Source organism: Sylvia atricapilla, chromosome 8 (genome assembly GCF_009819655.1).
Source record: "Sylvia atricapilla isolate bSylAtr1 chromosome 8, bSylAtr1.pri, whole genome shotgun sequence".
NCBI classification, from domain to species: domain Eukaryota; kingdom Metazoa; phylum Chordata; class Aves; order Passeriformes; family Sylviidae; genus Sylvia; species Sylvia atricapilla.
Genome location: NC_089147.1, coordinates 13,688,582 through 13,711,153, shown reverse-complemented (window position 1 = coordinate 13,711,153; position 22,572 = coordinate 13,688,582). Strand labels below are relative to the sequence as shown.

Here is a 22,572-nt window from a genome sequence, read left to right as displayed (position 1 = left end):
TAGTCTAGATAAGCTGGATATTCACTTGCTTTTAGAGGACTGCGTAGGAGTGGAGGAAGGAAGGGGAAATCAAAGCCTGCCTGAACCCAAAGCTCCTGCTCTAAAGATGCCTCTTACTTTTTCCATGTATGTGATCAAGTCCCAGATGAATATTGTAAACTCAACTACTTTGTCCGTGTGATTAAAAGCTGGTTACTGGAGATGAACATAGGCAACCAGGAACCTTCTGTCTAATGAGCAGTCTTGTCCTCTTGCTTGTTTCTAGTTGTTCATTGTGATGTTACAAGGTATGACTGTGTGTAATTATTCTGATGACAGAGAAAGTCATGATCTCTGAAGATAAATTATCTGAAAAAAAGAGGAAGACAGGTTTTTATGAGAAGTCCCACTGCTTTCAAAACTGTTTGTTCCTGAATAGTTTGAGAACTGAAAGGCTGCTCTGTAGAAAGGTGCTGGATTTGCCTGGTGTTTCCATGGACATTGGTGCGCTTGGCAATGACTGCAGAACAGGGACAATTTCACACATCCGTGCCCCATAGGACACGAGTCTTATGTGTCTTTGTATCTAGCCTCACCATATCTCAATGATCTCACTGCCTGAGTGTGTATTGTAGCCTGTTTTCTTCTGTATTTTGGTTTTGCTTCAAGATTAAATAAAATTTCTTGAGATGGCAGACTTGATTCCCAGATACTGATTCTCAGACTTGATTCAGATATTGCTTGAATGTCTTCTCCTCTTCTTGGTCTCCCAGAAAGTAAAGCATATTTTCCATATGTAACATCAGTCTTCAAAACACTTTGGCATAGTTTTTTTGGCTCCCCTGCTCTTGACCTGGAACCAGTCTGTACAAACCTGCCACTGCCCCACATAAAGCAGTGGGCAGAAAGGGTGTATGGGCTCTTCTAAAAGATGGGCAAGAGAAATGGAGCTTGCTCTATAGCTTACAGCTCAGCAGGGGAAGGGATGTGAATGTAGAAAAATACCTCCTCTGTATGGTGACCATGAAGTTCTTGGGGAGCCTCGAAGTGCAGGAGGCTCCGACTGCCCAAAGTGCAGTTTTGACTGACTGTAGGAAGATCTGTGGTATTTTGGTGACATGCTCCCCTGCTTAGAAGTGTGTGGAACAGAGAAATGCTTGGCATAGCTCACCAACACCAGAGTCTAGTTTCTTAAAAAGTACAGAGCTCATGTGCAGGTTCAGGGGCCCTTAAGTATTTCCTATCTATGCTCACTAGGCTTTTGGCCATCTTCTCTTTCAGAGATTCCATGCTTCCTTTTCCTCAGGTCTTGGTTAGAAAAATGCCAGCAATGTAATCTGTTTTTTATGTTGCTGGAGAAGCTTCACTTGTAGCTGTGCTGCTATATTAAGCCCTGCTTTTGCGTGTGTCTTGCTGCTCCAGCTTCTCTTTTCTTGAGCAGTGAGTTTGTTTTTGTTGATATGTTTGCATATGGATTTTTTTTTTTCTGTGTGAGGTTGTTTTGTTTTGTTTTCTTCTTCCCATTCCTGCATGCCCCCAACCTGCTGTCTATTTGCAGTTTGATGCCCTGGATGGAGCTGGATGGGGAGTACCTCTACCTGTCTCAAGCAGAGAACATCCAGGCCTACCACCTGTGTGCAGAGGGGACCAGTTTTCAGCGTCACCCTCAAGCCATCTTCTCTGGCCACCAGGAGGACGTGTGTCGCTTTGTTCTTGTCAACTCCCACATTGTCAGTGGAGGGGGGTAAGTTGGGCGAATAAAGGAGCCCAGGGGTTTTGCCACTGATGTTGGAAAGATTCTGTGTAGCTCCAGCCCAGAGCAGAGGGGCCAGTTTTGCTATGCAGTGTCCTTGGCTGTGGTCAGCAGCTGCTACTTCCTCTCTTATAATTTTGGTTCTGGCCTGAAAAAGGATCTCCTGCAGCAGTGAAGGAGCTGAGGCTCATACTGTTGGCCTTAAAAAGTGTCCTTTGCTCTTGTAAACTTGTGTTGATGTTAACAGGATTGTTGAATTGGGATTGACTGATCAGACAAACCTTACTGCTGTCCAAGTTTCATTTCTTTCCCTATTAGAGCCAGGGTAGCTAGACTGTTCTAATAATCAGTACTTCTGTTTGGCTGGGACTGCAGCGCCGCAGGAAGTTTTCTAGAGACAAGTGTGTGTTCATTAGACCCACTGATATAATTGTGGAGAGGGGGGAAAACTGCCGAGGCTTCCAGCACACCCACACTTCTTCAATTAATTTTGCATTTGACTGGCCTTTTACAGTTACAGCAAGTGACAGGACTTTCATTAATAGCTAAAACTTTAAAAATATACATGGCAGTTAAGCACAGAATTGGGAGAGATAAGCATGGCTGTCTGCCCTGGGTACTGTGGGACTCTCCCCTGTGAATTCTAGACCAAAATTCAGGTAAAAATGAAGGTTTGCATTTAAAATTCCAGTAACTGTTTTGGTTGAAAAATTTTTAAATGTCTGTGTAGTTAATTCAAAGCAAAGCACCCTGCACAGCTGCTCTGAAATGAATGAAAAGGTGAGGCATGGACATAGATGAGAATGTCCTCTTACTTGTGCCCTTACTCCACCCATTCAGCATACAGACAGGATTATGGCAAGCTCAAAGCAGTAGAAGGAGGAATGGCTGCTTTGATATAGTTTCTGCAGTTTAACACAAAGTGAAGGGTGGAAAGATAGCCAGGAAAATTTTCATGTGCATCAGATCAGGCTTTAACTGCCCAGATGTGGAATTGCAAGAGAACAGGTGATGTGTGAAGAGTGGAGGATTAATAATGCTGCATGAATTTCAGCTGCTCTCAGAGACCGGTCCTGGTCTTTTTGTAGCACTCCAAAGCATGGAAGTGGAAGGGGCATGTCCAAGGGATACAGCTTCCCTGCCTGTGGATTTTTTTTTCAGAGATGGAAGTATTGTCCTTCACAAAATCCATGGCTCCTACAGCGTCAGGTTCTCTGCTCATGAACAGGAGGTGAACTGTGTGGACTTCCAAGGTGGCCTCATCGTCAGCGGCTCCCGGGACCGAACAGCGAAGGTGAGCAGGGAATGTTTAAGCAGCTGCAGGTGCTACTGTAGAGGTGACTTCAGAGGTCTTGTGCCACGAATATTTAAGTGTCAGCAGAACTGTTGTGAGCCCTGTACTCCTTGTGGGAGGAATGCTGATTATCTTGGCTCATGTCTCTGAAGAGATGCTTGCTCTGCCAGGCTTGTTAGAGAGAGATTTGGCAGTAATTTACAGCATCAGCTGCTGGCTTAAACTTGGAAGTGCAGAAGGTAGCAGCTGATGTTTTGCTTCTTTCCCTGTACATCTACACTGTAGTGGAGATGCTTGCCAGTTAGAGTGAAATTCACTGTATGGATCTCAAACCCATCCTTGTTTTGTGATTTAACATTGCAATGTGGTTTAACATGTTCTCTGTTATGTATTCAATCTCTGTAAGGATAGGATGATGTCTTTTCCAAATCTGTGGTTATTTACTAATTTTGTGGTTTGTTTATGGTTTGTTGTTGTTGTTGTTGTTGTTGTTGTTGTTGTTGTTGTTGTGTTTTGTTTTTCCCTATTGGTTCTTGGTTTGCAAGCCAGGGATGAAGTTCAACTATGAGTATTGTTAGCTCCCATTTTTTTCTTCCAGCTGGTGTCACTGGGTCCTGTCGCGTAATTTTTGACTGTTTCTTTTTTGTGTAGACCTTGTTGATTTTTGTCCCTCTGGATCTGGTTGGCAATGCTTTGTTCCTGTGTGGACCTGGAAAGGTGTTCGTCTGAGCTGTAATCAGCTCTGTGTGATCAGTTTAGGAAGCTCTACACAGATGTTTCACCCTTATCCTGCTAGCGTGATGTAGTACCTGTAGTATCTTCTCAACCACTTCTTTCACTGTTGGAAGTGGTTGCTGTACGTTGAATGTTATATGTTGGATTTTGCTCTGGGTAGGCTGATAGACACACTTGGTCACTGGTTGATATCATAGAGCATTCATGGAGGTAAGAGGAAAACCAGCTAATTCCTGTTTTTCAAGAAGGGGAAGTTGAAGCAAGGAGAAACTTAAATGTCTCTTTCAAGGTTTTATAGGAAGTGTGTGAAGCAGCATAACCTGATTTATTTTTGTTGGTCCCTCTGTACAGATGTACTGCTGAGTAAAATCACTTCCAAGTAAAGCAAGCTATGTTCAGATGCAAATGGCAATTTTGAGGTTGCTGTTTGCCTCCTGGGAGTAAGACCTTGATGCTGTTTTGTCTCACACTTTAGTGGTGCTGCTCCTCTCTGGTCTGTAGATTCTCTTTTCTGGGAGAGTGCCTTCTTGCTACTTCTCTGACAGCTGGAGGACAGACATCCCCGACCTTGAGAACAAATTCCTGAAGCCCAGAGGGGAATTTCAAGCTGTTTTTCTTAGAGCTAGTGTGAGATCTTGCCCACCCTGTGCTCCCCACAGCATATACTCTGGGGATGTTCACCTCTTATTTTTTATCATCTCTTTTGTAGGCTGTCTTGTTTGCAAGAATGAGACTCTTGGAGGGTGGAAGGGAATCCCTACCAACCTTTTAAAGGGGCTCTAAGTGTCTAAGCTATTGAGGGCTCTGCTGAGTGTTGATTAGGACTAAGCCCTGAAGAGCTGCTAATGTACATTCCTGTGTGATAGGCAGCAGATAGTGTGCTCTGAGCAATATTTTTAACCTGTAGGAGATAGGGATGCCTTAAAGGAGTTAAGCTTTTCTGCTGCTTTTGCTGACACTAGGTGCTAAATTCCCTGCTGACAAGAATAGCCTGCAATCCTGGGCATTATCAACAAACAAACAAATAGGGCACTCTGCACTTTGAAGTCTTGAAGCAAAACATTGGGGGTTGGTTACAGACAACTGGGGGGGCTTGGGTCCTGTGGGCCAGAAATGATGGCATGGTGGAGAAAATGAGGGCCACTGGCAGAGGCCCCAGCAAGAATTTTGGGGCCTTTATTAGGGTTCAGAAACAAAGGGGTGAACTGGTGGAAGGAGATGTGCATGTTTGCACTGTTGGGGGAGGGAAGGAATTCTCTCATATTGTCAGTGAGCAAGGGCAGCCAGTTTGAAAACAGCCTGGGGTACACTTGAAAAACTTGGTCTTAAGTGGGGTCTTATAAAACAAGATTATTTTACAGGCTGGTGAATTATTAACTTTATAGTTAATATTAATGGAAAATTTTCAGGGATGCTACTAACTCTTCTCACACTGTTCAAGAGAACAGATTTGAACAAATCCTAGTTGTCTTTTATTTAACTACAGAAGATGAGGAGTTTGTGTTGAGTGCTGCCCTTAGAGAGCAAGTGGTGATGGGGGCGCTCCCTCTGTTACCAGTAAGGTGGAAGGTCATACTTATGAGCTGAATCTTTGACTTTAAGTGCTTGTTTCTGCCAGCAATGGAAGGCTCTGCTTCCCCAAAATAAGTAATTGGAATTCAGGGAGAGGGTCTCTAGGAAGGTAAACATGGCAGTTTGGGCACCTCTTCAGGCACAACATTAGCAGCATGCATTCTGTCTTCTGCAGTTTTGGGTAATGTGCCATAACTTGCATCTTTCTCTTTAGGTTTGGTCCCTGTCCGCGGGCAGAGTTGGTCAGTGTCTACATACAGTGCAGACAGAGGATCGAGTGTGGTCCATTGCTATCAGCCCATTATTAAGGTAACAGATCTCTTTATTCCCAATTTTCAGCAGAGAGAAGTAAAGGAGTAGGATAGGCTGCGTGGCCACAAATCTTTCTGAGGCAGCAATGTGACAGGTCAGGGACTTGATTTGTGTGGAGGCTGATCCTGCCTGCAGCAGGAGCTCAGGGAAGAGCGTGTGGTCTTTATTTCCTATACCAGCTGAGTGATCCCCTCATAAAGAGGCTGTGAAAGTGGCCCTGGTTTCCTCATAGTGCCTCAGGTAGGACCTGTTCATTCTTTCTTGACAAAGGAACACTGACTTGCTAATTAGAAACAGTGAGCTGGATCCTCTTGAGATTTTCTGTGCTGAAAAGATACCAACTTGTATTCTCATTATCTGGCAGAAGAGATGCTGAGCCAAAAGGTCCCTGCTTGAGAGCTGCATGTAGTGGTTAGAACTCAGTTTTTCTGGAACATGTTGAACTGGAAAAGATGAAGTGGAGTTCAGGGATGTGGTTTTCCAGCCTCTGTTGCCTGTAGCTCTGTGCTTCTAGAGCAGGCATAATGCTGCAAGTGCAGTTTCAGCATGGAAGACAAGAGCAGTACATATAACAGTGTCTTCCAGGGTGTTCTTTTAAGTTTTCCTGTTCTTGAGGAAGTGAAAACCTGAGAAACTCTCGCTGTTAAAATCTTACACTAACCAGCAATGATCTGTCTTTTTAGTTCCCTGTTAAACTTGTCTGCATGCAAGAGAGGTTCTTCCTCAGCATACTTCAAGGAAGAGGGGAGGAAGAGCTGCTGTTGCTGATCATGTGATGTCTGCAAGAACTGAATTTTAGGCTTGTGCAAAACCAAAATGTTGTCCTCAGCTGCTGTCCTTGTTAGATTTCCAAGCTTGTTTTGCAATCAGCAGAAACTTAGTGGTATGGAGCTAATAGCTTTATCAGGGAAATGACACTCCATACTTGCTATGATTTTACTGTTGCCTTGTTCTTTTGCTCCAAGTGTTTGAGACAATTAGTGTTTTTGAAGAAGTGCCACATGCATTAGTGCTACTGCAGGACGTGAGATAGAAGCCTTTTGCTGTCTTCTCTGCTGCAAGGGTCCCATTACTGGCAGACAGGCTCTGGCTCGGACACTGTGGCTGGTTAGAGGCCAGTGGAATTCTGCTTCCTACTCCTAAGTGATGACCTAGTACTGTAGCCTCTTGTCAGGACAGTGTTCCTCTCCTTGGTGTGCATGCTTGTGCACACTCTCTGTCACAATATTTACCCTGAGACTTCCCACCCTCCCTTTCCTCCCTGCAGGGTGATAAATTGGAGGTGGTGAAACAGCTACCCCATGAACAAGTGGGCTTCATTCGTACACTCTCATTTTTTTATGAGACTGTGGACTGTACCAGCCTCTCCCACTAGCCCACCCTACTGCACCCCCCCCTTACCCCTCCATATTTTAGGGAGGGGGGTGTGGAGAATTAGACCCAATTAGCCACGTCATTAATTCTTCAATTTGACGGCTGATATAGCAGGGCCTGGAACACGCTGCTGACCTCATATAATGGGAACCCTGCTCCTTAACATATTGACGGTGGGAGAAGTTAATTAAAATTCCACAGAGAGAAGGTGTCGGCTAACCTATAAACCTGTCGCTTCTCAGAACAAATCGCAGCCATCCTAGAAGAGAGAGAGGATCAGAGCAGGAGGGCATGTGGTGGGGGTGGGCCAGGGCAAGGGGCAGGGGAGATGAATTTTTCACTAATAGGTTTTATTACCTGCTGTCTAATGAGGGCGAGTATCAAAAAGATAATATCTGGTTTCTAGGAAAGTCTGCTTTGGGGAGCTCTGTGGTTTCTGTTTTATTTGCAAGAGCCCATATTTCACCCATATGCATTCCCTATGCACTTTTCTGTCTAAAGCTTTAAAAGCTTTTCCTCCCTCACAGTCCTTGTCCTTCTGGCCAGAGGTTGGATACATTTTCAGTGAGGCTGAACATGCCTATAACCTCCACTTCCTCCTAAACATTTAATGTGACCTTCTGATTCTCCCTTCTCAGTTGTGCTGCTGTAAACTGACATCTCCTCCATAAGGACAGGTAGTTCTACTGGTGTAGAGCTGCTGGAGAATCAGGCTCCAACCACCTTTTGGCCCATTGCTTATAAGGAATGGCAGCTGTCTCTGCTATGGACACACAGAGCTCAAAGCGGTTGTGTGCAGTGGGGTAGGAGCAAGGAAGGCTCCTCCAACTCTAGCCATTTAAAATTGCTTCGGAGTGGCTGTAGTTTCCTGACCTGGAAGTTTGCCAGACTAAGGCTCTCTGGAGTAGTCAGGGTGGTTATTCTTACTGAACTTCAGCTGTTAATGGGCTGAAAATTTTGTCTTTTCAGTGATATCTTCCTCAGTGTGAAGCTTCTTACAAAGTATCCCATGTGCTCATAACCCTCAACTGAGTTTTCTGCTGTGCCTGCTGTAGTCCTGCACTGCTGGACTGCTACTCTAGAGGACAGTGCCTGTACACTCAAGCTCAATGTTAGAGACTTGTGCTCTTAGAGCACAGCTCCTCTGGCCTCAGGCTTTTTTTCTTAGGTATTCTGTTTTTATTTGTCCATAGTTTCCTTGTGTCGCTACAGAGATCATCCTGTAGATGTGTGGAGCTTGGGGAGGAGGCTTCCTTGTTCTTAGTGTAATGGTGCTATTCTGGATGTTTTTAGGATCTGCAAACAGAATGATTCCTATAAGGGAGATTAAGTAGAGGAAAAGATATTAAAAGGGTACCAAGAATATTGGATCATCTCTTCATACTGGGTAGGAGAAAACAGTGCTTAGTGCTTTATATAACCTTTTCAGCCATGTAAGTGTCTTGACATCCATGTGTGTCGTTGGGGCTTCATTTCTTTGGGGATCCCAAACAAGTCCTGCAGGGTAATGGGGCTGGGAGGGTGTTGTGTTCGTTTTGGGCTTTCAGCAAGTCTGCAAAGTTATCCTGGTTGGTGTGCTTTGGACAGCAGGTCACACATTGCATGTCACGTAGGTGACTAGAGAAGAGTCTGAGAGTGTTCTTAAAGTAGGGTACTTAAAATAAGGGTACCTCAGCTTCCTTCAACCACTGATTTAATTAATCTCCAAAGCTGTCCTTCTCCATGAATTAGTAAAGTGCTGTACTTAACTCTGTCCCTAAACTATGTTTCTTAGCTGCTCATAATCCTCTTCCCCCCACAAGTTCATTTGCCTTTTGAAGTCTGCATCATACAGATGTTAAACTTTCATTTACTGGTGCTTACTGCAGTGACTTATGTGTGCTCAGGGACCAGGGCAAGCCTAAGTGCAGTGGACCAATTCGAATATACAAAGTGAGGCAAAGTTGGGAGTTTCTGGTAGAGCAGTGGCACCTTCTGCTTAGTGGTTCCCTGAAGTGGCAGTGACCAGGGAAGAGAAGGGAGCAGTGTACAATGTAAACTGGAGGGGAAAGAAAAAATCAGACCTTCATGTTGAGTTCATTTTTGATCTTGGATCCAGATTTCTTTTTGTATTGAATTTAAAAAAGTACTCATACCTAAGTTAACTTCTGCCAGGCCTGGCCACTGGCATTTGCTATTTTCATTTTAAAATACTTGAATATTTATCATGAGATGTTGTACTCAAAAGTGTGTCAGATTTTAAAGCAAGCAAAGAGAAGACAGAGGCACATAAATGGTTTCCAGTGTGCAACTGTAGATGAGCAGCAGGATGCCAGGTTTCAGCCATAGATAGAGAGCTAGGAAACCCTAGGTACATTTTGGGACAATCATAAAGTGCCCTACTCTGACAGAGACAAGCTTTGGTTGTGTAAGTCCAAGAGACAGTCTCTTCTTTTCTGACTGTATCATTACTCTTACCTCTCCTCATGGATGTTGCCTTGGTGAAGTGCAGGTTAATTCCAGAGAGAAGGAAAGTTGGTACTGAAGACTAGCTATCTGCACTGGATGCTTAATTTAAAGGAAAATAAGTACTTACATGAGCAGTTGAATTTAAAATACCAGGCTGGCTCTCCTATTTATGCAGGGTTGTAGTTGAGACCCAGCTCCTCTATTTGAACATGCTGATTTTAACCTAATTGCCTCTTCCATCAATTATTATGAGGAAGTAATATCTGAGGAGATCTCTGATTCTATGGACACCCTCAGGCAAACTGTAAAACGTACCCCAAACTCAGTGGGGAAAGGAAGGAAGAGAAAGGTTACAGACAGGCAACTTTACTGAATGGGCCTCTGTTCCATTGGGAGCGATCAAAATGATTAATTTTGAGGGCTTGTTTTTAATAGTTATCTAGAAAGTTCTTATGAAAGTGTAACAATCTGATCTTGCAGATTGCCTTAGAGCAAAACAACCCACTTGAATCAGAGCAACTTTGCAGTGGTTTGAACTGTGCAATTGAAGCCCTAATGTGTAGAATTTAAAATATCACCTAATGTTTCTTTGTCTTTATTTCTTAATCTGATTTTATCAGTAGATTTCCCCTACTGCATATCACGATGAGCTGTTGGCCGTAGTGTGCTCTGCTTTGACCTAGCTTTGTGCAGTTGACCTCTCTGAGTCTGCTAGGACTTGGGAGAAGTAACTGAGTTTTGTTTGGGTTTGTGCATTGCCAGCAGAACAGCCGGCAGCAATAGCTCTGCTGTCCTTGGGGATCTTTGTAGAGCCTGGTCGGTTTGAATAATTGAGAGGGGACTCTGACCTGCAGCTGTTTCTTAAGCAGGGCAGGAAAAACCTGCTCAGCTGTAAGATCCCAGAGTGGATGTGCAGAATTAGTGGTGGCATTAACTGCCATCTTTTACTGACCTCAGAGGGTGATCTGGATGTGGGCTTCTAGGTACATGCAATAGTCATAACTGACTTGGTGCTCTTTCATCCTAAAGCTGAAGAGCAGGAAATGAGTATCAGTTTCTGCCCTCTGGAACTAAAATGACACCTGTGCCTTATGCATTTGCCCTGACTGTTCTCTTGATGTTGGGAGGAAGAGGACTTTGTTTTACCTTCTTTAATTGTATGATAATGACTCTATTTGGCCTTTTTCATGTGGGTGAACATATGAACACGCATGTCCCTTTTCCCTCTCCTCTAGGAACAAGCCCAGAAATGCAAACATTTCTAGAGATTGAGAAACTGCAGCTCACCTTTCTTTGCTCCAGTTTCTTTCTTTTGCCCTCTTAAAGCTCACGTGATTGATGACTTTGTCCCTTTTTGTCACTTCTGGCCAATACTCTAATCTATATATTTTCTGTGGCTGTGTGAATTGGCTCACTAGTGATTGCGGGCAGGTGAGCAGGTTTTGGGAATCAGTAGCTGACTGAGTTGGAACGCAGACATCTGTTTCTAATCGTGTTGAGCTGTGTTGCATATTGAATTTTTTTTTTCTCTCCCTGCAATTTTTTATCATTTTTCCCCTTGCTTGAGGGGAAAGTCTGTCTCAGAAAGCTTGGAGGAAGCATCTTTCTTGTGCTGCGTGGTTTGCGCAGGAGAATCCATGACTGTTTAATCGATGTGACAGAAGAAATTTAGTTGAGGGGGCTGGCAACCTTATGGTTTGAGGTTTCCATTTCCAGTTTGTGATTGTTTTCTCTTTGCTTTTTAAGTTTGCAGGGGGAGAAGGTAACTTCACCAGACCTTGGCTGCTGTTTACCTTTGCTCGGTTGTGCAGTGTGCCTTTGTTTTTCCACCTTTGATCAGTGTCCTGCCAACAGATAATTTAGCAATTGCATCCTAGGGTGGAAGTGTGGAGTTAATGTTAAAATTAGGGTTTTTTTCCTTTCCTTACTTCTGTGGCTGATGGAGCAGAGAAGAGGAGAGGGGAGGTGAAGGGAGCCATAAATTCTAGACCTGGTGATTCTGTTCCTTGTAGAGAAATGAAAGCCTCTGATGTCTCTTCAGCACTTTCATTAACATTTAAATTAAGGGTTTGTTTTTCAGGCGGCTTCAGTCAGAAGCCCTTTCATAGTCTGACACATGGAGGCCATTCTCTCTTTCCTTTTCTCTCTCTCTTTTTCCAGTTTGCATATCAGTGTACAATAGTAATCACTGTTTTATTTTTTTTTTCTGATCTCTCTGGAGGGCAGCGACCTGACAAGCTGTACCAGAGGTTCAAAGAGAAACAGAAATGGAGTGCAAAGGTAGATGAGCAGGAGGATGCCAGGTTTCACTCCTACAATTAGTGTGGTGTCTGTTCCCTCCCCGCCTTTCAAATGACTGCTTTTGGGGGTGGGAAGGGACACAGAGGGATGGACCTTTCTTGCACGGTGAGAGCCCCAGGTGCAGATGCCTCTAACCAGGCTCATCTTCCACTCTTACTCCTCCCAGACGAGGTGGACCTGTCACTCAGAGGATGCAAGCTCGTGCCCTGAGGTGGGAACTGAAGCTGTAGTGTCCTAAGATAGCAGCCTGGCCCTTCTAAAGGAGTGTTGATTCACTCTGAGGACAGCAGGAGACTGGTCCTCAGCCTGCCATTGGCATTTGAAAGGAGGGTGATAGTGGAGGATATTGCCCTGAAGTAAAGGCAATATCTGTCTTTTGTGCTGCAGGGCTTAAGTAATGTCTGCTCTGAGCACTTAGGCTTACAGTGTCTGAAGTGTCAGTTTGGATCTTGGCTTACAGTGACCCAAACCAGACCATGCCTTGCCATAGCTAAGCAGTTTTTGGCATAAGAGCAGTTGGTTCAACATCGAGAAGAAAAAGCTGGTTTTCACCTGCTTCAACAGTTTTAAAAAGCCAAGGATCAAAGGGGCAGTTTTAGGAATGTCAGCGACTTGCAGTGGAGAAGCAATGTGGTAGGATTTGTGTAAAGACATGAGTCTTTGTCCCAGAGCTCTTCTGGAATCTTCCACTTCTCATCTTTTACCCAGATGGTCACCACTGGTAGACTGTTAACCTTCTGTAAGCTCTGTGACAGGAACTGGGGGGCTCCAGTAGCACTGCACTGGTATCTTTTAGCTAAAAGACAGTGGAAAATGATCCAAAACACGAGCAGTATTTAGCATAAAGGAACTTGCAGTTCGGTTGCTGTGACTGTTCCACTTTCTATGGCTTCAGTATACTAGCACCTCAAATTTGTTTTCCTTTCACTAAGACTTTCATCCAAGTGGGCTTTGAAGAATGCCAACAGGATGAGAGCAGCAAGCTGGCATGGGATCAGGAAGGGTATTCCCTGAATGACAGTAGATATGGTGCATAAAGAAGAGTGCCAAAAATTTCTGTGTCTTCATCATAAGTGTGCCAGTGATGGCCATGACTTACACCATGTGGCTCTTCTGGAGGACCTAATTCAAAGTCATGCACTTGCAGCAGCATCCTATATATGCTGAATAATGTTCCTGTTACGGAGTTTGGATTTTTTTCTTTCCTTTTTGTGTGAACTATCACAGACTGTAGTCTGTAATTTCTTGTTCACTTGTTAGGTTGAAGTATTGTGTATGACTGTTCTGAGTGTACGGTGATGACTCAGTGAGTGATGCAGAACAGCTTTTCAGAGGCAGTTGATCTTGTTCATATTCCTAGTGCTCTGGAGCTGTCTGGTGGGATGTACTTCTCTGATCCCATCTGACCCATGCTCTAATTGTTTTCTGTCCATTTCATTGTTTTAGCAGCGCACATGGCTCCTACCTCCTCTCTGCAAGATATTTCTGTGTAGTCCTAAAAACTGCCACCATCAACATCATCTTGGTATCTTCAACCTTTATCATGCAAGGGGGTAGTCAGAATGTCTGCTCTGCACTACTGGCATCTATCCACTCTTCCAGGTGCTTCAGCTTTTAGAGACTTAGAGATTCACATCCACTGAGTTGTTCTTCAGGATTCACTGTTGGATGGTGCTGACCATGTTTAGTGAAACCCACAGCCTGTGCAAGCCAAAGATATCAACAATAGGAAAGAGGATGCTTAGTATTTGTCACACAGTGTCCTCGATTGTGGCTTCTGAGCCACCTCCAGTATTGCTCAGTCTCTAACTTTTCAGTGAGAAATGCTTTTAATTTAAGCTCTCCTGAGGCTGCATGCCAGCACAGAGCTCTGCTTGGCTGCCCTAGTGGTACTTGGGGCAAGCGTGCCGTAGCACTAGCTGGGGTAACTCTTAGTAATTCTCTGAGGAAGCTCCACTGTATTTATGGGTGGAGAGGACAGAGGGATGCTTGCACTCCCACCTTCCCCCATGTTGTCGCAAAAGTCCTTGGTGCATCTTTGATTAGGTGTAGGTCAAAAGAATTTCCACATCGTGACCTTAATAACTGAGGTTGATTGGCAGGCAGTCTGCAGAGAGGGAGCAGCCTGTCCCTTTCATCTCCCTTGGTGCCGTGCTGGGACAATGGGCCAGCATATTTTCCTTGTTGTTCCTCATTTGAAAAGGGTCTGGTATCTCTACTAGGTACCTGTGACATGGGGGTCTTGATTGGGGTCTCATAAAGGGCCCTGTCACTGTGTCCAAAGGCCAGGAATACAAAGGCGGTCAGTGGGTGGGGGTCTCAGCTGACCACTGAAGAAGGGAGGGGAGGGTCCTGGAACCAGTGGAGGGAGAAGCAACCCCTGATGGGAGACCTTAAAGGGGGGAGGGGGGGAGGAGGCGGCCCATTTTTGTCCCGAACTCATCAAGCACATCTGCAGAATTGTCCCAGCCGCTGCCTCCCAGTTTCAAAAGAAAATGATCGTTTGATAAACCGTCCTGATTCACCACTTTCTCACAAGGGAGGGAGACCCACCTTTGACCTCTATGATTTCACATTGGGCCCAGCTCCCCCCCATCCAATTGCTGGAGAAACTTTGAAATGCATCCCTTGTGCTCCCTTTCCTTCTCCCTCTTTCCCTTTACTCTCTCTTCCCCCTGCATTTTTTTTTTTAGTCCCCCTCCTCCTCTTCCCACCACCCCCACCTTCCCCACTCTCGCTTTGTAAAAAAGCAGGCGTACTGCTTTGGAGTTTAGGCAAGTAATTAGTAAAATCTTTTCTGCAGCACAATAAAACCACAGCCCTTGGCTTGCATATTCCCACAATTTACATACTCGCGGGCATTTGAGAAAACAAGTGGTATTCCCAGTGCATCGTTGCCTATGAAAATCATTTGGAAGGCAGGGAGGGGAGGGTGCTGAGACCCACTCGCTCCTGCGAGCTATAGGAATGTGCATGAATATATTAAAATGGTTTCACACAATGCTTGTATTTTCCAATGGGAAGAGGCATCTTCTGGATGAAAGGCAGCTGGCCCAGACACAGGCCTCTTCCAAACGCTCTTTCCCACTCGGGGTTTGTTTGCATGGACCAGATAGAGAGGGGGCCTGGAAAGGGAGGAAGGGGCAAGGCTGCTATCTGTGAAGAGTAAATCTTTGTGTGCCTCTTACCCGCTCCCCATTTGTGGTCCCAGAAAGTCAAATTATGAGGGAATTGTGTCTGCAGAGGGAGGCAGGAAGGGAGATCATCAGGACTTCCTGCAAAAGCTTTTGGAGGCATTGCAAACATAGAGAGGAAATAGCTTGTAATGGAGCATATAGTGCTGTGACCAATGGGATTCAGTGGCTGCAGCAGGAAATGACTGAGAGGGAGCTGACTATCTGGAGCAGTATTAGCAAAGTGCCTATTAATAATGAAAAAACACTCTTGCAGCACTTTTCCAGCTTCATCTTGCTGTCAAGAACAGGCTACTCAGTGCTGTAGTCTGGGCAGCATGTCCAGCTGTTCTGCTTTTTCCAAGAGGGTGGTTGTTCCCAGGCTGTGCCACCAGTAGGACACAGCAGTTTCCACTCCTTTTCAGCCAGGGCCCTCTTACCTGCCTTTCCCCCAAGGAGGTTCTTTGGGCACTTTCAACTTACAGGATGTTGACAACAAGTGTGTGGTGTATTTGTATCTAAAGAGTGTACATCTTTGATTGCCTTTCTAACAGACAAGAACTGATGGAGAAAATTGACGTGAAGGGAGAGAGAGGCTGAACACAACTAGTGAATGGCTTGACTTAGGAGCAGAGTTTCTATGTAGGGAGGACTGTGGGTTCAGATCCACGGTTACTGTTTTATTTGAGAATACTGGGGCAGGCTGCAAAGAGGCTTTACTTGGAAGTATGATGATGGCTGCATTTTTTTTTATTATTTTTGTTCTGTAATAGTCTTTTGGTGACTAAAAAAGCCCTTTGAAATTTCTGTGGGAAGTGGTGTGGCCTAGCAAGGTCTTCTGAATGCCTTTTCCCTATGTGGTATATACACAGCTCTTCTGGGTGGATAACCTGTCCAGATGGGTTCTGCCCTGAGGATTTACCTGTCTGTTCAGCCACAACCACGGCAGCACAAATTTATGGGTGCCTTGAAGAGCTATTCCAAGGCTTATCCTACCCAGCTGAAGTCCCTGCTCTCCTGAAGGAATTTTCAGAACACAGGCTCCCAGAACAAGGCATAAGGTGTTCAGAAAGGAGTGGGAAAACTTTATTGAGAATTTCTTCTCAGCTGAGCCAACTCTTCACGTCCTTTCTGACCAGACTCTCCCTGTGACAGATGAGAGAAAATGTATTCCCCAAGACCTACAAGGAGCTAAACATTTTAGCCTCTCAAAACCTTTTCCAAAAGAGTATTCTTGCATGGCAGCTGTTCCTAAAATGGATCTGCAGAAGTAGCAAAGCTCTGTAATGCTGTTGCTCCTGGCTGGCCTGCACTGGCCATACTGGTGTTGGTCATGGTGCAAAGGTGTCTAACCTTTTGTTGGAAACAACCAACAACCCAACTTGCAAGAGGGCTTGCTTCTTATTTTTAATTATTGTCTTCCCAATTCCCTGCTCCTCCCCTTCATCTTTCTGCATTTCTTAAAGAGGCAGTGGAGGGAAAAAAGCTTTGGTTTTTGTTTGGGAAGGGGGTTAGGAAGGGCGACATGGCCCCTGCAACCTCTCATAGGGGTGTCTTGTCAGGGCGCGGCATGGAGGGCACAAACAGATCATAACCTTTAAATGAAAATGTGATGGAGGGGAGAGATGAAAGCAGTGAAACAAATTAGATACATCTAGAGGGGGTGCTCAACTGGAGAAAATTAGCATTTCTTCCTAATTGGAGTGCAGGGCATTCCATTACAGGGTTTCATTACAAGGAGGGAAGCACTGGGCCTCTTTGGGGGATTCCCCCCTGCCCTCGGTTTTTCTAGAAGTAAAAAATATATTTGGGGGAGAACTGCAAAAGTACTGAATTTATTAGAGTGAAGGTTTCATACTGCTGCAGGAGGAAGAATTATAGTAAAGCACCTGTTCTTTATTTATTAAGACAAGGAAGTGATGATTGTGTACACATGAAGGCAGTTGCTAGTCCTAGTTTTCCTGAAGGAAACTAAAATGTATATAGGAGGCTGCAAGTGATGGTAACTTTCTGATTCAAGTACTTGCTGAGTCAAATTCCTAGACTATCCAAAATGCACTAGTTTGTTTGAAGCAAAGGGATACGTTTTTGATTATGGTCAATGGAGTCAATTCAGTCCTGTTTTATACTGCATATCAAGTCCATGCTGCACAAAACACTTGTTTAATGTGTGTTTGCCTGATTCTACCTCTAACTAGAGCTGTTGTATCCAACAGAAATTTGCATGTATCCCTGGGAGGACAATGGCCAACTTCCAGCACAGAATGTCTGCTGGCTGCTTTGGGGCTTGTGCACAGTTTTGTGGTCCAAATAGCTTGTGTCAACTTGAGGAACTGAAAGACATGGATGTGTTTTATATGTACATTTGTATGTATAAATGGGGGCAAGGGGTAACTTGAAGGGAATTTAAGGGGCAAGGTTTTGCATTACATTTCCTGGTTAGATGTAAAGGGGGACAGTTTCTTTTTTCCAAACATGGACTGGATTATTTATCAGTTAGTGCTCTCAGGAAAGGCTGGGGGCAAGAGGAGAAAGGGGAGGAAGAAGAAGAGAAAAGTATACTTTTTTTTCTTCAGGTGTGTAGTATGCAATGTACATTGCTTTTCCTACCTACCGTTATAAACTTTTCTTTTCCAGCTCAGGAGAGGGAATACATAAGCATACCAATATGGATTGTAGGAAACTGCTGAAGGAAGGGTTCTGTCTGCAGAGAAGGTGGTTCCTGGCAGAGGGGAAGATGTTTGCAGCAGCACTGCCTTCATCCTGGGCAGGGTCTCTCATCCATGTGCTTGGGATGAGGTTTCAGATGGTATGAATTCACAGAAGTCATAAATGTAAATCTCTGACTTGTCACTTGCTGCTGAATTTTGGCATTTTGACACAGCATAGCACTGTCTGCAGGAATATCTTCAGGCTTAGAGAAAATATTGATAAAAATGAAAGCATGGCTCCGAGATGGGCTTCTCCTATATTAGGTCTGGCATGTCAGGATGATGATGTCTTCTGTTGCAACATTCTCTTTGTCACTTCAGTCGTCAGCTAAGATGCTTGCAGACTGCTTAAAATAAGGCAAGACAGGCACAGGACCAGAGAGGCTGAAGTTTGGAGAGGAGCAAATGAGTAACAGAAGATAGTCATCTTTGAAGGGAAACCAGTTCCTCTGAAGAATGGGAATTTCTCCTCAATGTGTGCATCTGGCTTGAATGCTAATACACTTTCAAATGGAGCATGCCAGAGTGCCTCTTTCCTGTAGCTAAGTTTCAGTTTCCTTGGGTTGCTGGCATCCTGAATCTCTGTTTTGGGTTGAATTGGACACTGGAAACGTGGACAGAATTGTGTGGCTCTGACTCTCTCCTTGGCTCCATTACCTCTGGTTTCTTTTCAGAGCAGTGTGAGACTGTTAAAGACTGGAAGGCAGTGTGGAAAGTCTGTTCTTTCTGTGCAGTGTTGACTGTATTGTGTTCTGTGGTTCATTATCTGGGATTTGACAGGTCTTCTCTACCTTCCCTCTCAACTATGTGAAACAACTGCTGCAACCACTTTCTTGCTCTTAGAGGTGTTGTGGGTTCATGATGCTCCATTCACCATCCCTACATGTGGGATGTACTCTAACTGCTTTGTAGGCATCCTGATACTTAGCAGGTGCAGAGCTAATTTGCAACCAGGTATTAAAGCCAGCTTTTAATGTGCATTGCCCTGCAATGTCTAATTAGTAAATTCTTCTCTCTCCTCTGAGATTGAAACACACTTTAAGTCTAACCGTCCGTCAAAGAGGACTTGAATGAGGCCCTGCTATGGTTGGTAGACACAGGCAGCTAATGACAAGAGAGGGCCCATTTCCTTTGCCGAGAGAGACCTGTACTAAGCTGATTTATAGTCCCAAAGATTTATTAGTGTGGGGGCCGAAGAGAGTCCTGCAAGCTGGAACCCAACAGCTTAGTTTTTTTTCAGAGGAAAAAGAAATCTGTGTGTGTACCTCTTCCCCACTCCTGAAAGATGTGAACTCATCAGAAGCAGCTATTGCAGACTTAAGGTGGACCAAGCAGCAACTACTACTATTGCTGTGCTTGGTCTCTTCCTCCTGGTGCAGCTTTACACTGTGCTTTGTTCAGTGACCTGCTTTGGCTGTTCAGGCTGATTTAATGAGGGATGAGGATGGAGCAGGACTGTCCAATTGAAGAGTTTCTCTCTTGCATCTGATTTTCTGTCTTGGCCTAGAGCATGTTTTCATTTTCTGAATACTTGCCCTGGATTTTCTCCTCTTTGACAGTGGAGAAGCAAGGGAGCCTGCTCCAGGTATTAGGAAAGCAGTAATGTTTCTCTAACATCTCTCTTCTGATGGCCTCAGAGCAAGTCTGGGAACATGGATGGTGTGCAAGCCACTTCAGGTAAGTTTGGAGCCTGGCAAAGCAGGGGCTTCATGCTCCTGGTACATAGTGGAAAATATGAGGTACTTCAGTAGTATTGCATGTAGGTAAGCATTGCATGTAGGTAAGCATAGGTAAGTGCTGTTGGTGCTGTGCAATATCTGAGTCCTCTGCTTCCCAAACTGGTGTGTGAGACCCTCATGGTCCTGATACCTGTTCTGGCTCTTCAGCTCTCTCAGTAGAGCCAGTGATATTGTTCCCTACTAATTTTAGGAGTGATTGAGGGCAGTTGAAGCTTCAAAACATGGAGCAATTAACCTGCCTCAGAGGAGGCAATGAACCAACAGGTTTTGAAGAGGAGATACAGCAGAAGAACACTTCCTCTGTACCAAAGAAATGGCTACATTACTAGTTTGTATCATGTTTTTGTGGTCTTTCCCCATAATTGGTTGCAAGTAAAACACTCTGCAGAAGTAAATGATATGCTGATGTCCTGGTAAAACCAGCCTGATATGAAGAGTAAGATGATGGTGGATAGGTTTGAATGTGGAACTGTTATTTACCAAATCCTACAATAGTAGTACCAGAGACATTTGAAATTGCTAGGAGATTGTTTTAAAATTAATAAAAGAGAGTATTCCTTCACACAGTGTGAATTCAGTTCTTCAGAAGGTTGTGGAGGTGGATGATGCCAGCAGTTTTGAAAGTGATTTTGTAAATTCATGGATAGCAGGTTCATAATGGGGAACTTGGAGTGGAGCTCATATGGAGTGGAGTTCATGCATTCCTGAGCTGTAGTAAGCTCATCACTTCCTCACAGTGCAGACTCTGACTGGAGTCCACAGAGATGCAGCCCAACGTGAATTGATGGCCATGTAATTGGTTCTTGTGTATTCACATGATAAAAGATGAGTGACAGTTTTGACTGGGACACTTGTAACTGGCTACAGAATCAAATCCTGATGCTTGGGTAATGTGCTCGTTTCAGTGTAGGATGTGTGAGTGAGCTTGGTTTTGGCATTTCTTTGTGTGAGTGTTTCACTTACCAAGTAGAAATTGTTCTTTTAATAGCTGTGTTTTTGGATGTGACTTCCTATATCCTCAGAGCACATGGAAATAGAGCAAGCCATGGAAAAGAAAGGAGGAATACATGGTTTCACAGTCCTTCCCGCAAAGCTGCCTATGCATTTTAAGCTTCCAGACTTCTGTTCCTTGAAGTGTTGGAGGACTGACTGCCAGCAGGTTGTCCTGCTTCACCTAGACAGCAGCTTACGGAGTGGCAGGAGGCAGTGTGGTACTTAATATCCCTTTATGAGATATTTTTGGTCATCAAAGGACAATGTATGTTAGGGGATCCTCTGTTCCATTGCAGACTTGAGATGTGTGCCTGAAGAGTCTTTTTCTCAGTCCTTTCCAATGCTATCCTTTTCCTTTCCCTCTTATACCATTTTATGTGTAATTTTCCCCCAATATACTGACATAAAGCATCATAATAAATTACTGCTCACCTTCTTGTCTTATCCTTTCCTTATCTCTATGCCATCTGTTTTGCCTGATCACTTTCCTATCTTCATCTGGCTTATCTCAGTTATCAGTGAAATTTAATAATTCTTAGCCTGCCTTGTAGCCCAGTCTGATTACAGATACTGAAGGTGATAACCTGTGCTGTGAAACTGTGCCTTATTGATCTCAGCATGGTTTGAACTCTGGCTTCTGAAAAACTTTTCCAGCAAGTTTTTGGGTGTTTTGGGATCTGTGTGTGAGGTGGCAACTAAACATCTTTAGTTGCATACATCAGACGTGTATTATCTGTTAATGAAACCTTGTGTGCCTTTCTTTGCATGCAGGGTTGGGGCTTTCTGGCCTGACTGGAAGGTTTGATTTTTCACTCTGGTGCATGCCCTAAACCTGCAGATGGGAAGGAGTGGTTTTATTCAGGATCTTGGCTGCTTAGGGCTGAAGAGTTGACATGCTCCAAACACGTAGTATGAAAACCCTGAAGCAAATCATATTGCATAGATTGGAGAACTGGGGAGGTGGAAGCTGCCCAGAGCTTTAAGGGCAAGTAGATAAAGGTTATTGCAAGCGTGTCCATGTCAACACTGGAATGATCAGAACAGGAAAGCTCTAGGAGTTATTTCATGGCTGAGTTAAACACAGATGAGGCTTTGCTTCCCTCCTCCACAGAGCACCTGTGTCTCCATGCCTCAGTGTCCTGGTCCTCTCTGTGTACAGCATGTGCTCCATATACATGCATTTCCCCTTTCACCTTTACTGGTCTTTGACATCTTAGACCCCTCTGAGCATTATTTCCCTCTGGTGAAGAACTCATTTAGACTTATTTTGTAAATTGTTTGAATATCACAGGGCAGAGAAGGAAGATCAAACACTCTGTTTTTGTGATTTGGCTTCTTTCCCCTAAAAGCATGAACAAGTACTGCTCCTGCCTCTGTATGGTGTTGAGAAAGAACTGCTGCCCTGTGTGCTAAGATAAAGAAAGTATTTGTTTGTTGATAACTCCTCTTCTTCCTCACCATCCTGAGCAAGTTTTTTCAAAATTCTTCTAAATACGAGAGTTTGAATTTCTTATACATGTGTCTGTATGGCAAAAGGAAAAAGACAAAAATAATTTGTGGCTTGTGGCACCAGGAAAAGAGATTCCTTCCACCTCTACTTTTAAACTGAAACATTCTTGATTTTTAGTTGTTCTGGCAGACCTGAAAGGATTCTCCCCTCCCCCTGACCTCACTGGCATGCATGGATTGCTGCTTATTGAAAAGTAATTTTCTGTCATAGATTCTAATGGAAAAGTTTATATAAAATGTCATTCTATATATATATGCATTTTTAAAACAATACTTGTTAACTGAAAACTTTGCCAGTCACATCTGAAAAAATACTGGGATTGGTCTTGGCAGTCCCGAACCTCAAAAAATAGAAAGGCTATATTTTATAAATAGAAGAGATTTTCTTCTTTTGCATCATGATTCTTTAAGCATTTTCTATACATGAGCAAATATTTAGACTTTTGTTCAAAACAATGACAGCTGGAATATTTACTTAAATAAATTCTACATTTCCTCTTGTAGGGACTGGGGTTATAAGAAGAAAAAGTCCTGGACCACATAAGTTTTGTGATAAAGTGTGAGCACACATGACATTACGTATCTTTTCCCACTGGTGCAGGGAATGTTCACTCTGTTTCTCTGCACAGGCTTGAAATTGGCCTGGTCAGCATGGGTCTGCTTTTGTTCATTCTTGGTG

The 22,572-nt window shown here is 44.1% G+C and overlaps 1 protein-coding gene across 2 annotated transcripts in view; it reads left to right on the top strand.

Annotated features, from left to right (window-relative positions):
- The window catches only part of FBXW4 (F-box and WD repeat domain containing 4), a 59,340-nt gene that overhangs the window by 12,630 nt on the left and 24,138 nt on the right, over nt 1-22,572 (top strand). For both annotated transcript variants that reach the window (XM_066323691.1, XM_066323690.1), the window contains exons 3-5: nt 1,538-1,723; nt 2,894-3,026; nt 5,548-5,642. In XM_066323691.1, the coding sequence (XP_066179788.1) occupies nt 1,538-1,723; nt 2,894-3,026; nt 5,548-5,642 (414 nt within the window). The remainder of the gene's footprint in view (nt 1-1,537; nt 1,724-2,893; nt 3,027-5,547; nt 5,643-22,572) is intronic.